The sequence below is a fragment of the Procambarus clarkii genome, chromosome 22 (genome assembly GCF_040958095.1).
Source record: "Procambarus clarkii isolate CNS0578487 chromosome 22, FALCON_Pclarkii_2.0, whole genome shotgun sequence".
In the NCBI taxonomy this organism is placed as follows: domain Eukaryota; kingdom Metazoa; phylum Arthropoda; class Malacostraca; order Decapoda; family Cambaridae; genus Procambarus; species Procambarus clarkii.
In genome coordinates, this window is record NC_091171.1 from 47,308,244 (window position 1) to 47,326,733 (window position 18,490).

At 39.2% G+C, this 18,490-nt stretch overlaps 1 protein-coding gene across 2 annotated transcripts; it reads left to right on the top strand.

Moving 5' to 3' along the window:
- Nucleotides 1-9,286: 9,286 nt before the first annotated feature.
- On the top strand, nt 9,287-17,053 carry MED4 (mediator complex subunit 4). 2 transcript variants are annotated; one of them, XM_069328976.1, is made up of 6 exons: nt 9,287-9,434; nt 10,906-11,020; nt 11,604-11,723; nt 11,872-12,043; nt 12,565-12,666; nt 14,579-17,053. In XM_069328976.1, exons 1-6 carry the CDS (start codon nt 9,367-9,369, stop codon nt 14,740-14,742), a joined length of 741 nt encoding a protein of 246 aa, XP_069185077.1. In that variant the 5' UTR covers nt 9,287-9,366; the 3' UTR covers nt 14,743-17,053. The 2 variants fall into 2 exon arrangements, with proteins under 2 accessions (XP_069185077.1, XP_069185078.1); XM_069328977.1 differs by having other exon boundaries at nt 12,565-12,657.
- Nucleotides 17,054-18,490: the final 1,437 nt, after the last annotated feature.

Below are 18,490 nucleotides of genomic sequence, written 5' to 3' on the forward strand. Positions count from 1 at the left end.
GCGAAAATAGTCCATTTTTTGGCCGCTAGTGGCGAAAATAGTCCATTTTTTGGCCGCTAGTGGCGAAAATCGGTCGATTTTTGCCCGCTAGCGTCGAAAATAGCGCGGTGTTTGGCCGCTAGCGGCAAAAATCGCCTTATTTCGGCCTCTAGCATCGAAAATCACCCGATTTTTTGGCTGATAGGGTCAAAAATCGCCTGATTTTTTGCCGCTAGCGGCGAAAATCGCCTGATTTTTGGCCGCTAGCTGCAAATATCGGTCAATTTTTGGCCGCTAGCGGCGAAAATCACGCGAATTTTGCCCGCTACTGGCGAAAATCGCGCGATTTTCGCTGCTAGCGGCCAAAAACCGGGCGATTTTCGCCGCTAGCGGCCAAAAATCACGCGATTTTCGCCGGTAGCGGGCAAAAATCAGGCGAATTTCGCCGCTGGAGGGCAAAAATCGGGCGATTTTCGCTGCTAGCAGCCAAAATCCGTGCGATTTTCGCCGCTAGCGGCCAAAAACCACGCGATTTTCGCCGGTAGCGGGCAAAAATCGGGCGAATTTCGCCGCTGGAGTGCAAAAATCGGGGGATTTTCGCCGCTAGAGACGAAAATCGCCCGGTTTTTGCCCCGGTAGTGGCGAAAATCGCTCGATTTTTGGACGCTAGCGGCGAAAATCGCGCGATTTTTGCCCGCTAACGGCGAAAATCGCTCGGTTTTTGGGCGCTAGCGGCGAAAATCGCGTGATTTTTGCCCGCTAGCGGTGAAAATCGCTTGGTTTTTGGGCGCTAGCGGCGAAAATCCGCGATTTTCGCCGCTAGCGTCCAAAAATCGAGCGATTTTCGCCACTACCGGGGCAAAAACCGGGCGATTTTCGTCTCTAGCGGCGAAAATCCCCCGATTTTTGCACTCCAGCGGCGAAATTCGCCCGATTTTTGCCCGCTAACGGCAAAAATCGCGCGATTTTTGGCCTCTAGCGGCGAAAATCGCACGGTTTTTGGACGCTAGCGGCGAAATGCGCACGATTTTTGCCCGCTAGCGGCGAAAATCGCACGATTTTTGGCCGCTACCTGCGAAAATCGCGCGATTCTTGCCTGCTAACGGCGAAAATCGCTCGGCTTTTATGCGCTAGCGGCAAAAATCGCGCGATTTTTGTCCGCCAGCTGCGAAAATCGCACGGTTTTTGGCCGCTAGCGGCGAAAATAGCCCGTTTTTTGGCCGCTAGCGGCGAAAGTCGACCGATTTTTGCGCACCACACCCTGGTGAGAAATGCCATAAATATTTTGTATTGGCAGTTGTTAGACAATTTTTTAGAACTCATCTGCACATCTTATATCAGATTAGTGACTTTACTTTGAATTCTTTAACATATCAAACCTCTGATGCCAAATATTTCTTTGGTGTCTCTAGAGTGTAGCATTGTACCAAGCCCGGCAGAAACTACAGAGTATTGCAAGAGCTAACAAGCGTCCTGTCAACAGTGAAGAGCTTATCAAGTATGCTCACCGCATATCCTCCTCGTACTCAGTGTCCGCACCAGACACGTGGCAGCAGGGCGATCAAAGGAGACCGTACCCCACTGGTTAGTAGGCATATTTACACTGTACTAGCATTTTTTATTATCATCAAAATTACTGTATTTGTTATGGTAACATGTTATTTTATCATCGATATTATTCCATTTGGTATTAAATGTTCACTTATTGTACAGCACAGTACTGTACTGTACAGCACAGTACTAAGGCGATTTTTGCCGCTAGCGGCCAAACACCGCGCTATTTTCGACGCTAGCGGGCAAAAATCGCCCGATTTTTGGCCGGTAGCGGCGAAAATCGCGCGATTTTTGCCAGCCAGCTGCAAAAATCGAACGGTTCTTGGCCGCTAGCGGCGAAAATCGCGTGATTTTTGGCCGCTAGCGGCGAAATTCGCACGATTTTTGGCCGCTAGCGGCGAAATTCGCCCGATTTTTGGCCGCTAGCGGCGAAAATCGCCCGATTTTTGGCCGCTAGCGGCGAAAATAGCCCCTTTTTTGGGCGCTAGCGGCGAAAATCGGTCGATTTTGGCCGCTAGCGGCCAAAAACCGTGCGATTTTCGCAGCTGGCGGGCAAAAACCGTGCGATTTTTGTCGCTAGCGGCCAAAAACCGCGTGATTTTTACCGGTAGCGGGCAAAAATCGGACGAATTTCGCCGCTGGAGGGCAAAAATCGGACGATTTTTGCCGCTAGCGGCGAAAATCGTAACCCATTATTAATGTAACCCATTATTATTATTTTTTTTATTATGCTAATTATTACTGCAAGGCATGTACAGTAGAGTTGGATGTGGTTTTGACTAGATTGGGTGTGTTCTTGGTCAGATCGGGTGTGGGTGTGTGTGTTTTTGACATGGTCGAGTGTGATCTTGACCAAGTCAAGTGTGTTATCTTGGCCAGGTCGAGTGTGGTCTTGACCAAGTCAAGTGTGTTATCTTGGCCAGGTCGAGTGTGGTCTTGACCAAGTCAAGTATGTTATCTTGGCCAGGTCGAGTGTGGTCTTGACCAAGTCAAGTGTGTTATCTTGGCCAGGTCGAGGGTGGTCTTGATCAGGTTGTGTATCGTGCTTTTATAACCATATTGGTATTAATTCTGTTGGTAGTACAGTACTGTGCTGTACAATAAGTGAACATTTAATACCAAATGGAATAATATCGATGATAAAATAACATGTTACCATAACAAATACAGTAATTTTGATGATAATAAAAAATGCTAGTACAGTGTAAATATGCCTACTAACCAGTGGGGTACGGTCTCCTTTGATCGCCCTGCTGCCACGTGTCTGGTGCGGACACTGAGTACGAGGAGGATATGCGGTGAGCATACTTGATAAGCTCTTCACTGTTGACAGGACGCTTGTTAGCTCTTGCAATACTCTGTAGTTTCTGCCGGGCTTGGTACAATGCTACACTCTAGAGACACCAAAGAAATATTTGGCATCAGAGGTTTGATATGTTAAAGAATTCAAAGTAAAGTCACTAATCTGATATAAGATGTGCAGATGAGTTCTAAAAAATTGTCTAACAACTGCCAATACAAAATATTTATGGCATTTCTCACCAGGGTGTGGTGCGCATCATGCAGCTGTTTCTCAAGCTGGAGGATCATCTGGTCATGCTTATCTACTTCTGCCTCAACTGTCTCCATAATCCCTGCTATCCTGGCCTGGTCATTTGCCAGCTGACCACAAATAATAAAAGTAGATTATTATTTAAAGAAGGCATCAAACCTGTAAGACTCACAAAAATAATGAAAAGCTGTTTTAATCAGCATAAATATTCACAATTACTTTCCAATAAATTGTGAAGAGTTGAAATACTGTACCAAATCCAGAAAGAGTAAACTATTATAGTATCTATCGTACCAATAAGTTTTCTGATCTCATGTTTCAACACAACACTTTTGTTAACATTTTCTGTGGGACCCCTTGGTGGCTCCTTATGCCAAGCCAGGCACTTAACAGCAAGCCACCAAGGAGATCAGCAGAAAGAGGTATTTCATTACATTTAATGTTGGATTTCTTAATCCTCCATTCTGTACTAGTACATTTTTACAATATATAGAAATATTGGATAAGTATTAATTATATATTATTAATTACTTCTACATTAAGTTTTACCCAAATACAATATTCAATTATTGACTGAAAAGTCATATACCACCTTCCTAGATCTTAAGTCTGCCTTTGATATTGCCTATTTAGTGCTAGGTTTACAGCTCATTAGGTGAAAGGAAACGCGCCCAACGCTCACAACCCGTCCTCGACTCAAGTCCATTACATCCAGCGGTCGACCCCACAGACGCATTCATAAATTTTAATATGCTGTTCATTCAAAACGGGAATTTTCTCAAGTATAAATTAATATTATAATATATTAGCATATTGTGCATATATAGGCATAGGTTAGGTTAGGTTAGGTGTTTAGGTTCTGTTGGCGATTATTTGTATTTGTAGTACGAGGGTGAAGCATTTATAGTGTTGTGATTCGAACAAAATTCGTCAGTGAAACACTTGTTCCGAATATGTTCGAACGTCAGCAGTTGTGAGTCGTGTGTAAACCGCTTTTCTACTTGAGTACTGTAAGATCTCTTATTGATTATGCTGCACCTGTCATTTCTTGTTTTGGTAAAGGTAGGATGGGCAAGTTGGAGAAGGTACAAAATGAAGCCATGAGAATTATCTTAGGATGCCCAAGAAATGCTATGATTGAGATAATGAGGATGGAGTTGAATCTTCAGAGTATTGGGGATAGAATTTCAGAGATAAATGTAGCCTCTGCCATTAGATTAATGAGAGGTGGGGGAGCTAATGAATTAATCCTCTCGGTTCAAAAGGTGGGAAGTAGTGAACAGTGTATGATGAAGAAGAGAGTATATATGAATAACTTATGTTCTAATGTTATAAAGTATGATGTTATTACAGAGTGTATTGCTGTGCCCAAGAGAAAATTTACACCACCATGGGAGGATTGTAATGTAGATGTAGTAATTACTCCCTTGCATAAGAAAAAAAGTATGTATGAAATAGGAGAGCTGAGGGCAACATATGATTGTATAATTAGAAAACTGCCTACAGAAAACACTCTACATGTATATTGTGATGGGTCAGTAGCTAGGGAAGGGAAGGCAGGATGTGGAGTCTTGATCAGGGAGCACACTGACATCGGCACTGTAGATACTGTTATTGAACACAGCTTAAGTGACAATGTCTCTTCAACCCAGGCTGAACTCCAAGGAGTATTAGCAGGATTACAGGAAGTAGTCAAATGTGGTAAAAATGCTTGCTTCTTTATTGACAGCAGAGGAGCGTTAGAGTCTTTAAATAGCAGACGCCCAGTATATCAGAATATTGTGATAGAGTGTAGAGAGAATGTTAAGAGACTAGAAAAAACTGGGTATAAAGTAAGATTCATGTGGATCCCTTCACATGTGGGAATACTGTTGAATGAGGTAGTTGATGACATAGCGAAGAGAGCCACTGAAAAAACTCTTGTTGATGTTGTATGTCAGTTAACCTTGAAACAAATAAAAACAAGAATCAAGATGATCCAGGAGGGTGAAGAAATGATAAAGAGAATGGCAATGGTGGACAGTAGTAACACACTTAAGAATTATTCAATAATAAATACAAATTCGTCCTTCACTTATGGTAAAGGAAAGTCTACTTGGAAGGATTCAATTTACATGAGATTAAGATTAGGATACAAATATATCTGGCAATACGGTGTTGATGTCAGTGAAAAAGATAAGGAGTGTAAATTATGTAGTATGCCGCACGCCCACACCTTAGAACATTATGTATTAGAGTGTCAACTTATTGAAAACTATAGAAATAAGGAAATAAATAGTGTACCACATCAAATTGAATTATTCAATAATAAATACATTCATTCTTGGATGTGGCATTCTTCCAAGAAAGGGAGTGGGAAATGAATGGATATCGAGGGCACTTGGTGTCAATTGCCGGCTGGAAAGATATTGCAAATCAAATGCAATATCTTTCATAGACAACTGGGAACACTTCTATGGAAGAAATGAAATGTATGCTCGTGATGGGGTGCATCTATCGAGAGCTGGGGTTGTTGCTGTTGCAAACTCGCTAGAAGAAGTGGTTAGAGGTGTTTGTTTGGGTTTAAACTGTTAGTAGATAGAGGTATGGGAATTGATTTGGAGGAAGGAGGTAATAAAAGTATGTGTTTGTGGGAGAAAGGAATTGGCAAAACGATCAGGGAAAGAGAAGGTCCGCAAAATAACAATTCACTTAGGGTATATTACACTAACAGTAGAAGTCTAAGAAATAAAATTAACGAATTAAATGCTCTTGTCTGCACAGAAAAAATAGATATTATTGCACTTACCGAAACGTGGATGAATGTAGAAAATAGAGAACTATTAGCTGAATATCAAATATATGGATTTAAACTATTTCACGCAGATAGATATATTAGACGAGGAGGTGGAGTAGCCATATATGTTAGGGACAATTTGAAATGTAGTCTCAAAGAGGGAATCAAAACAGAGCCACACACAGAAACTATTTGGATTGAATTAAACGAAAAAGCTAATAATATTATAATAGGAGTAATATATAGGCCACCAAATTTAGACAGAATGGAAGCAAAGCATCTATGGGATGAAATATCTAGAGCATCTAGATCTAACAGTATTTATGTCATGGGTGACTTTAATTTTAGCGGAATAAACTGGTTGAACAAAACAGGGAATAGTGAAGCAGAAGATTTTCTAGAATTAATTGACGATTGCTTTCTTACGCAACACATTAAGGAACCAACACGGGAAAATAATATTTTAGATTTAGTGTTAACTAACAGGGAAACGCAAATTAATGACATCGAAATAGGGAGTGAGCTAGGGAGCAGTGATCACAAAGAAATCAGATTTAGCATAGAATGGAATAGACCAGTAGGAGAAAATTCTGTTAAAGTGCCAGATTTTCGAAAAGCTGATTTTAATAGCCTAAGAAATTTTTTGGGTCAAATTGATTGGAAAGGCTTGGGTATGGGGTGTGGGCCGGTCTTGGAGCGAGACATGAACCCAGCGATAGGTGACTTAAATGGGGATTTCGATGTGGATTCAATATATAACTTATTTAAGAATATTCTAAACAAAGCACAGGAACGTAGTATACCATACAAATTGAATAGATCGTATACTAATGACCCAAAGTGGATAACAAAGAATTTGAAGAACCTTATAGGTAAAAAGAGAGCTTGGTACAAAAGGATTAAAAATGGGGAGGTCACTTTAGAACAGGAATTCGTACAACTGGTTAGAAATGTTAAAAAAGAGATAAGGAAAGCAAAAAGGAACTATGAAGTTCGCATAGCAGGGCAAGCAAAGACAAATCCTAAAGGGTTTTTTCAGTTATATCGTACTAAGACTAGGGAAAGGATAGGTCCATTAAAAACTGAGACAGGTCAAATAACAGATAGTGATGAAGAGATGAGTAGTATTTTTAATAAATATTTTGTATCTGTATTTACTAAAGAGGAACTTAACAATATGCCTTCAGCCGAACAAGTCTATGTGGGTGGGGACGAGGACAGGTTGACGAGTTTAGCAGTTACCAGGGAGGATGTTCTTAAACAAATAGTAAAACTCAAACCAAACAAATCCCCAGGGCCGGATGAAGTGTTTGCCAGGGTGCTTAAAGAATGCAAAGAGGAGCTTTGTGACCCACTGTCAACCATATTTAATAAATCAATAGAGTCAGGCAGAGTGCCAGAGTTTTGGAAAGTTGCTAATGTGATACCAGTTTTTAAGAAAGGAGATAGATCACTTGCGTCTAACTATCGACCAATTAGCCTAACGTCTATTGTGGGAAAGTTACTCGAATCTATAATAGCAAATAAAATTCGTCTTCATCTTGAAAAACATAAATTAATAATTGAGTCGCAACATGGTTTTATAAATGGCCGTTCATGTTTAACAAATTTGTTATCTTTTTATTCTAGCATTGTTGAGGCAGTTGATAGTGGTAAGGATTGCGATGTTGTATACCTTGACTTTAGCAAAGCTTTTGATACAGTGCCACATGAAAGACTGATTAAAAAAATAGAGTCTCATGGTATTGGGGGTGCTATATTAAGCTGGATTAGGGCATGGCTATACCAAAGGAAACAGAGAGTTAGTATAAATGGAATCAAGTCAGAGTGGGAAAATGTTGTAAGTGGAGTGCCTCAAGGCTCTGTCCTGGGACCTCTGTTGTTTATAATATATATAAATGATTTAGATTCAGGTTTGAGTAGCAACATTTGCAAATTTGCCGATGATACGAAAATCGGTAGGGAAATTAATTCGGAGGAGGACTCACTATCACTTCAAGTTGATCTAGATAGGGTTTTGAAATGGTCAAAGGATTGGCAGATGCAGTTTAATGCTGATAAATGTAAAGTTCTGAGGTTAGGTAATGATGATAGAGTTACAAGATACGAGCTAGATGGTGTTGTGATTGCGAAGTCAGATTGCGAAAGGGATCTGGGAGTTATGATTAGTAAGAATTTAAAACAAAAGGATCAATGCATAAATGTTCGTAATAAGGCAAATCGGACACTTGGATTTATTAATCGCAGCGTTAGTAACAAGACACCTGGTGTGGTTCTCAAGCTATATCTTGCTCTAGTTAGGCCCCATTTAGATTATGCAGTTCAGTTTTGGTCGCCATATTATAGAATGGATATAAATTCACTTGAACGTGTCCAGCGTAGGATGACTAAGTTAATTCCCCAAATTAGAAATCTTTCATATGAAGAAAGATTAACAAAGCTTAAGTTGCATTCACTGGAAAGGCGAAGAGTTAGGGGTGACATGATAGAGGTTTACAAGTGGATGAATGGACATAACCGGGGGGATATTAATAGGGTATTAAAAGTATCAACACAGGACAGAACACGAAACAATGGATATAAATTGGATAAGTTTAGATTTAGGAAAGACTTGGGTAAATACTGGTTCAGTAACAGGGTTGTTGATTTGTGGAACCAATTGCCGCGTAACATTGTGGAGGTGGGGTCCCTCGATTGTTTCAAGCACGGGTTGGACAAGTATATGAGTGGGATTGGGTGGTTATAGAATAGGAGCTGCCTCGTATGGGCCAATAGGCCTTCTGCAGTTACCTTTGTTCTTATGTTCTTATGTTCTTAAATTGTTTGGATGTGTGATAATGGTATGATAGACAGTATACTTAGGAGCTAAAGAATTTTGCCCCAAGAGTGTAACAATTATATGCTGTACTTACTATATAGACCTGCAATGTTAAATGGGATTCTTGTAATGTTATTTGTCTATTTGTACTCACTGAATCTGTGCACCCCTTGAGGGACTTGAAGTAGAGGGGGGTAGAAATAGCCTAAGCTACTCTATCCCTTTGAGATGTATTTATTGCTTATCTCAATAAACATACTTGAACTTGAACTTGAACCGCTTTTCATTCATAAACAGGGGGTTTGGCGGTGGCATGGAATCACTTTTGGATCTTTGTTTGGAGGACGGGCTGTTTCTGTTCTGGCTGGGATTCGAACCTGAACGAACCTGTTCGAACCGAACATTCCCGATTATGAGTCTAGAATGGACTAGGTTTGAGGGGATGCCCTCAGGATGCCTCTTAACCCCCTCCCTCATCCCCAGAGCAAAATATAATTTTATTCGTATAAATAAATTTGTAATTTTCCATTTATTAAATAGATTTGTATTGTATGTATGCATCAACGTTATAAAAAAATTCTGCACTTTCTTCGTAAAAATAGATAAAGTCAAATCTAAATTAAAATGTTAAAAGCACGTCAGTAAGTGGATCGCTCACGAACGTTGTTGTTGACAGTGACCATAGTGATGATGGCGTCAATCAGCACCAGGGAGAAACTTTTGTCTCTCATTGATGATACAGAATTAATATCAAAGTAAGTTTTTTATATTTACGTTTCTTGTATCGACAGAGATTATAAATGGAGCCCATTACAAAATAATTTGGAGGGGAAAGCTTCCGTTATGCGAGGCATTTACTACGTCAAGTTAACTTTATTGTTAGGATCTCGCAAAGAACTTTTGAGGAAGTTGGAGCATAATTAAAAACAAAATAATTTTTGGGGGAAAGAAGATTGCTTTCCTGAAGTCACAACAAAAATGAAAAATTTACCTGAATTTATCTGAAGGCCCCTATATATCTAGTGGCCGTGATGAGGACAGGAAGCAGGTGGCTTATCAAAGGTCCCACCATCTTACATTGTGGCTTGTTGAGCTTGAAACTGTTGTTCCTTGTTTGTGTTATAACTGACCTCTTGGAGAAGTGGTCTGGGTCAACGTCCTCAAAATTGTTCAATATCTTCTTGAGGTTATCTTGAGATGATTTCGGGGCTTTAGTGTCCCCGCGGCCCGGTCCTCGACCAGGCCTCCACCCCCAGGAAGCAGCCCGTGACAGCTGACTAACTCCCAGGTACCTATTTACTGCTAGGTAACAGGGGCATTCAGGGTGAAAGAAACTTTGCCCATTTGTTTCTGCCTCGTGCGGGAATCGAACCCACGCCACAGAATTACGAGTCCTGCGCGCTATCCACCAGGCTACGAGGCCACATACAGTATACTTATTTAATAATTGTACTGTAATTAAACAAATCTAATAATTATAGGCTCTAGTGTTTGTAAAATAAATCCCATATTACACCTTCATGAGAAAATGGCATAGGTGGTGTTTTGATAGGTAATATTACTGGGTTGTCCAACCCATGCCCTGTTCAAAAATAAAATAAAAAGTACCTAATTTCATCCTCATAGTTTCCTACCTTGTGCTTCAAACTCATACTGTATCTTGTACTACCAACTTCCCCAATATTAGTACATAAGACACCAGTGTAGTTACCTCTGTCAACTTATGTTGTAGTTATTTGTTGATATAAAATCTTTGCTACAATGTACCCTTTCATCTTACCTGATATCGTATCCTGGCCGGGGAGGATTTACTGGGCGCCAAGCCTTAACTGTAGCCTCTGTTAAACTCAACAGTAAAATGAGTACTTGGTTGTAAAAACGATTCTTCGCTGCGGGGATCGTATTCCAGGGACCTGCCCGAAACGCTATGCATAATAGTGGCTGTACAAGAATGTAACAACTCTTGTATATATCTCAAAAAAAAAAAATATGATAGATTAAGGACCTGCCCAAAAGGCTGTGTGTGTTAGTGGCTTTGCATGAATGTTAGAATACCAATCTTATGTAATCTCACCAACCCATTGTACCTTCTTGTAAATAAATTATTATTATTATTATTATTATTATTATTATTATTATTATTATTATTATTATTATTATTGTTATTGTTATTATTATTATGGTTAAGTTTACCACAGAGCTAAGTGTACTTTATATTTTTCCAAGGGAGTTGCTGGAAAACAGTGTTGCACCGAAGCAGCAGCGTTTATCTCCCACTGAGTTGGCTCAACTGGTCGAGCTGCTCATCCTCAAAGATGCCGAACTAAAAGACACAATTAAGGTCAGCTGGAACAGATTCTTTATATAAGTATAGTACTGTATTGTATTGATAATATTGTACAGTACAGTGTAAAAAGCTCCACACCCTCATTTATGAAAAATTTAATACAGTACAGTACTGTAATATGGTAAATATTGTATTTGGGTAAAACTTAATGTAGAAGTAATTAATAATATATAATTAATACTTATCCAATATTTCTATATATTGTAAAAATGTACTAGTACAGAATGGAGGATTAAGAAATCCAACATTAAATGTAATGAAATACCTCTTTCTGCTGATCTCCTTGGTGGCTTGCTGTTAAGTGCCTGGCTTGGCATAAGGAGCCACCAAGGGGTCCCACAGAAAATGTTAACAAAAGTGTTGTGTTGAAACATGAGATCAGAAAACTTATTGGTACGATAGATACTATAATAGTTTACTCTTTCTGGATTTGGTACAGTATTTCAACTCTTCACAATTTATTGGAAAGTAATTGTGAATATTTATGCTGATTAAAACAGCTTTTCATTATTTTTGTGAGTCTTACAGGTTTGATGCCTTCTTTAAATAATAATCTACTTTTATTATTTGTGGTCAGCTGGCAAATGACCAGGCCAGGATAGCAGGGATTATGGAGACAGTTGAGGCAGAAGTAGATAAGCATGACCAGATGATCCTCCAGCTTGAGAAACAGCTGCATGATGCGCACCACACCCTGGTGAGAAATGCCATAAATATTTTGTATTGGCAGTTGTTTGACAATTTTTTAGAACTCATCTGCACATCTTATATCAGATTAGTGACTTTACTTTGAATTCTTTAACATATCAAACCTCTGATGCCAAATATTTCTTTGGTGTCTCTAGAGTGTAGCATTGTACCAAGCCCGGCAGAAACTACAGAGTATTGCAAGAGCTAACAAGCGTCCTGTCAACAGTGAAGAGCTTATCAAGTATGCTCACCGCATATCCTCCTCGTACTCAGTGTCCGCACCAGACACGTGGCAGCAGGGCGATCAAAGGAGACCGTACCCCACTGGTTAGTAGGCATATTTACACTGTACTAGCATTTTTTATTATCATCAAAATTACTGTATTTGTTATGGTAACATGTTATTTTATCATCGATATTATTCCATTTGGTATTAAATGTTCACTTATTGTACAGCACAGTACTGTACTACCAACAGAATTAATACCAATATGGTTATAAAAGCACGATACACAACCTGATCAAGACCACCCTCGACCTGGCCAAGATAACACACTTGACTTGGTCAAGACCACACTCGACCTGGCCAAGATAACACACTTGACTTGGTCAAGATCACACTCGACCATGTCAAAAACACACACACCCACACCCGATCTGACCAAGAACACACCCAATCTAGTCAAAACCACATCCAACTCTACTGTACATGCCTTGCAGTAATAATTAGCATAATAAAAAAAATAATAATAATGGGTTACAACAATTAAGGTGCAAGGTTTCTATGATTTTATGCAATAATGTATTTAGAAGGGTTTTAATAACCTTGATTTCTTTTGCTTTTTAAGATTTGGAAATGCGGGCAGGATTTCTAGGACAAAATGGGCAGCTACTACATACGCATTCCCACTCAGACACGATAGCAAGAGGTCACCACGCGGGTAAGTATGGTGCGTCTCAAACTCTTTATTTATTCCATCGATGTCTCAGTGTGGCATGCAGCTGGGCCATGTTTGTTAAATGGTCATGCATGTTGGTATGTAGTACTTGAATTCTTCCTCCATTGTCATTGTAGCATGTAGCATGCATGCATGTCTGCCGAATGGTTGTGCACTCTGGTTTTTAATTTTATATACTGTATATACATACAAGAGTTCTTACATTCTTGTAAGGCCATTAGCACCCATAGTGTTTCGGGCAGGTCTTTAATCCTACTTTTCCTTGGAATATGACCCGCCAAATTTTTTAACAACCAGGTACCCATTCACTGCTGGGTGTACAGAGGCATAAAGTTAAGGATTGGCACTTAGTCAATCCTCACTGAACAGGATACAGACCCAGGCCAAATTGCACGCGAAGCGCCGGGCGAGTGTTTTACCACTGTGTTATGGGAACTGTATGTAGTATGTGCTGTGTTGTTTGTTATCGAAATGCTTGCAGGTATAATATCATGATGAGAAAGAAAAAGTTAAAGATATAAATGCACTTGGAAGAAGAATCAGGCTTTGAGTAAGTGTATAGTATTGAAGAGCACTCTTGTGAGCAAGTCAGTACTCTGCACTACACAGAAGGAATTTTATTAAATATCACCAGCAGGTCATTTCGGTGTTAGGACGGTACCAGAAAATATTCATCCGGATCAGATTAGCTCTCTAGGTTATTTATAACATTGTCAAAGACCATTCAGATGCTACTTGGCATCATAAGGACCATCAATGCCTCTCCAAATGCTACTTGGCATCATGAGGATCACCAGATTGCACTGACAGTAACTGCCAATTGGCTAGCCAAGCTGCTACCCATGACCTCCACAAGAGGATAATTATTGTTGACTAAAGTATTAAATGAACCCGATTACATATCAACCTCAAAATAATTCATGGCACTTGATGAAAAAAAAAACCTATTCCATATTCTCTAAATTGCATTGTTCCCCCCTTACATTCATACATGGTTGAGTGTACTCAACCATGTATGTATGTACTCGTACATATTTCAATCACAGGTAGAATGCCCAAATTTTCGGGATATAAAAATTTACCAAGTGCTTTTCCTCTTATAATTACAGTACAGTACTTTCTTCAGTGATAAGAAGTCGTGAAATTATTAAACTTGCAAATGGAAGCATCAATTTAATGAAAAATAAAATCATTGCAAGATGAAATAATTGATTAGTGTTTGCTTTGCATCTTGCATGTCTTAGTTTCTTTTGTATGTTTTATCCCCCCCAGCTCAGAAGGTTAAGCAGTACGCAGTCGTAATGGTGTCAGTGTCCTCAGTTGTAGATACCGTAGTAACTGGTTGAGGACACGGCTATTCTTAGATCTCTGTTTAAAGTTTTTGAAGTACAGTAGATTGTTGCAGTAGCAGTAGTTAAATATATTTATATTCTTAAATGGCTTCTGAACTGTGCAAAACAAAATGCATTAAGTGCTTGCAAATAGCATTTAGTACATTATTGATTTTTCTGTATTATGGTATAGTAAAGCTCCATTTACTCTCACTTTCTTGTGGGTTTATCAGTGAGTGGTGTCCAGCAGTGTGGGTAGTTATGAGTGGTGTCCAGCAGTAAAGACATTGTCATGAGTGGTGTCCAGTAGTAAGGACATTATTATAAGTGCTATTAATTGTTTCTGACACACGGCAGTGTAAAAGTATTACGGGGGGCACAAAAAGTACAAATCAGAATGTAGTAGGTGTTTGACCCTGTTACAATTTCCCTGTACAGTTTGTATAAACTTATGATCCCTAAAATATTGTTGCACATATTCACAGTTTATCATATACATATGTTTATTGTTGTTTTGCCTTGATAACCATACCTTCGATTTCCCTTGATCTGTCTGTTTAATTCTTTCCCAGAGCCAGCTTCATCAGGTCTGGGTGGGACATTTTCATGGCAGACATCAGGAGAGCTCCAAGTTCACGTTGGGAGTCATACTGCGGTGGTGGAGAAGAAAGAACAGGAAGATGTGGAAGTGATGAGCACGGACTCGTCCTCGTCATCCTCCTCGGATTCCCAGTGACCCCAAACTCAAGGATGTATAACAGCATAATCTGAAAGTCCAGCATGGCATCATCTGCTGTGTGTCATAGATTATTACAGAAGATTCTGTAAAAAAATCTCGCCATAGTTTGGGCATATTATCCAAGCTTCACCATTTGTGATTATGACTATCGTGAATGGGTAACTAGTTTGTACTTTAATATCTACCGATATCATTGCAAATTAAGGTTTTCAGTAGAAAATAGGAGATCAACTGAAGTAAATCTTCAAACTGTTGTACTAGTTTGACTTTCACTGAAGATGTGAAGTTAAATTATTTATTGGATTACTATTTTCCAACCTCAGGAAGTATCCCTTGAGTCAAATGCAGAGACTTTGTGTCTATGCATTATGGAACAGTTGGTGTGTTCTCTATAATATTTTTTTACATTAATATAACACAATTTTTTATAGAGAGATTTGCAATGCAATTAAATAAACTATTGTGTCTGAACACTTATTATCCAAATATGCCAGATACTTGAATATTGTCATGATAATTCACCAGTCACCTGGACACAGATTTTGGAGTTGACCAGTGGACAGCATACTTGTTTATTTCCATGCACCTGAAACAACATGTATGACCGACCACCAGGTGACATCTTAGTTTGTCTTGGCATACCTGTAAATTGAAGGAATTAAATTATGAAATACAGTGTACTTTCCACATTATCACTGAAAATTGTGTGAATCCCTTGACAGGAATGAAATGGAAACATGAGCAAAGTAATGAAAAGTTCTTTTACAAGGACCTTGAAAGTAAGATAAAGCAGACTGGTACTGGAACAAAATATATAAATCATATGATGGATTACATTGATGACACACACTGTACCTTCAGTATCTTCTCATACCAGAGTTTTGTCCAACTAGCAATGCACTCCAACTTCTGTAAATATTGCATGAAGACCAAAGACATACTGGTGTAAAATTTTTGAAGTGAGCACTACATCTACATTTAAGTAGTATATGAATTTTGTATTTAATAAAAGTTTATATTCTACATGTTTGGGGGACCATTCTTTTATCTGAGCAGTGCCAGGTCCCATGGTGTTTTGATGCCATACTGTCAATATGGCATCACAATATACTGTGTGATACTAATTACAGTGGTACCTTCACTTACGATTTCAATCCGTTCCAAGAGACAGGTTGTACACCAAAAAATTGTAAACCAAAACTAATTTTCTCATAAATAATGTAAATTGAATTAATCCATTAAACACACCAAAATATATTAACTTAAAAATACATTTTATACAGAATACTACTCATTATTGTTAATATTCCTTTATTGAGGACTTTTGTTGGCGTATGGAAGACGGTGAGGAGGGGGGGGGAGGTGTTAGTGTTTTAAAGGGAAGTCCCCTTCCAATATAACATCAGGCAGTAATGACATTTCTAGGGTACTCTCTCTCTCTCTCTCTCTCATTTTGCAGGCATACCACTAGGACCTGGTTGTGGCTCATTACTTGCTTGTCTGGAGTGAGATATCACATTCATTAACTATGAATGATCTCTTGTTTTTCCTCTATTGTCATCCTCACACTATTCTATTAGGTTGAACTTTGCTACTGACTCTCTTGGGACCCATGGCGTGATATATAATAATAACTTTTATGGTCTGAAACCAAAAAAGCAGAAAAACAATACAAGTCTTTACAAAGAATTCAAGCACGGTTGTCACTAGGTGGGATACACTGGTAAACTGAGTGCCTCGCCCGCGCCCAACAGCACCACGTGCTCGCTCGACCCATACAGGTATCAACAGACGAATCGTATTCCAATGCAAATGTACACCAATTCAAATGTTATGAGACATTTGACGTTGTGTACCAAAAAAATCGTAATCTAGGGCTATCGTAAACCAAGGTACCACTGTACATACATTTGTGTAAATACAGTTGAACATGAGTGTGAGTGCATTGTCCAGTGCATTGATTGCAAATAAGTGCAAACATATTTTAATGTTTTATTCACAGTTCAATACAGTATGTTACATGCAAAGGGGCAGCTGACTAAAGAAAGTTTATTATAAATCTAGTATTTATGCAAAAAGGTTGTACTAAAGGTGTGTAAAATGCACATTTATCTTTGGTACTGACTTGTATATTTTGGCAAGATGAGCTTGAGCGTATAGTGCTACCTGTGATGAATAAAAGGGATGTTTGTCATGATAAGTTTTTGGTAATGCATCTGTCCTTTATATGTAGTGCAGTGATACCAAGATATTGCCTCTGGCCAGCTAAGTGTAAAAGTTGCAAAATAAATTGTTTTTGTCATTACAATTGTTGAATTTGCATTCCTTGCTACATAAAATCCATGTTGAAAGTTTTATGAACATTTTTAACAATAGCTGACTGACAGCCAAAAGCTTTGGAATATCCTAGTAATACTATATGATTAAAATGTTTATGTTAATTAAATTGTTAGTAATTGTTAAAATGTTTATGTTAATTAAATTGTTAGTTAATTAATTGTTAGTAGTTAGTAAAGAAAAAAAGAAAAGAAAACCAAACCCTAGGAATAATCATGGGTACCTTTGACATAAAGGTACAAGGGTAGTAAAGTACCCTTGTTTTATAGCATAAAGGTATAAGGTAGTTATACAATTGTATAAATTTTTGGTATGCCCCCACTTGGATTATTTTACCTAAGCATGGAGGCCTTTTCAGAAAGACATACTGTAGCTGCTTTGGAGAAAGTTGGCTGAAAGTTGGCACCAGGCAACAAAATCATTCCAGAACTAAGCCAACTCTCATACCAGCAATGAGTTGAGTGCCACAGGGCTAATGGCTAACAACACTGCAAACCAGACATGACAGGGTGGATCTCATTGAAACGTTTAAAATACTGAACATTTTGGAGGATACTGATCCAGACAACTTCTTCATAAGGTGAGATGTAACATAAGGAGCAACTGTTTCAAGCTCAAGCCACAATGTAGAACTGAAAACATGCTTTTTCACCCACAGAGTTATAAACCTTTGTAACTGTGCACCTGCTGAAGCTGTAAATGCCAAAACTGTTGAATTTTAAAATCCAGCTTGAAAAAAATCATTAGGACAAATAGAAGGAACCTTTGACAAGCTGCTGGCTTCCTGTCCTCATTTAGGTCATTAGTGTGTTAACGGCGCCTAACAGCTGGGTGGACAGCGCTTTGGATTCGTAGTCCTGAGGTTCCGGGTTCCGGGTTCCTCAGTCACTAAACCCACCGACAGCACACTACTTGGAGCACCTCTGGGCCACAATGCCATTGCTGCAGTCCTTGACGAAAAGTTTAAAGACCTAAAGAGGATGGACGAGAGAATAGGGGACTTGGACTCCCATGATGCCCTCTACCTTCTCACAAAGTGCCTTACCTTGCCCAGGCTAACATACTTTTTAAGGTGTGCACCCACTTTTGGCAACCCACTTCTAAATCAATATGATGAGCTCCTCAGATCAATATTCAGGAAGGCGCTCAACCTAGATTTAGATGACAGTCAGTGGGACCAAGCAACACTACCAGTGAGATTTGGGGGGATAGGCATATGAAAGGCAACTGAGGTAACACTTCCAGCATTCTTATCCTCATGTACAGCAGCCAATGAATTGGTAGGGCAGATCCTACCAGAGCGTATGAGAGAGGCAGCGGGAACTCATGATCAAACGTTCATCAAAGCAGCCAGACAATGGGAAACCATTGCACACCCCCAACCCCGACCACAAGCTCCAAAAGACCA

Excerpts from the sequence above, each read along its gene's own strand:
- MED4 (XM_069328976.1), top strand. The coding sequence starts at position 9,367 with ATGATGGCGTCAATCAGCACCAGGGAGAAACTTTTGTCTCTCATTGAT. Across the intron at positions 12,044-12,564 it reads AAGGAGACCGTACCCCACTG|ATTTGGAAATGCGGGCAGGA; the intron begins GTTAGTAGGCAT and ends TTGCTTTTTAAG. Across the intron at positions 12,667-14,578 it reads TCACCACGCGGGTAAGTATG|AGCCAGCTTCATCAGGTCTG; the intron begins GTGCGTCTCAAA and ends ATTCTTTCCCAG.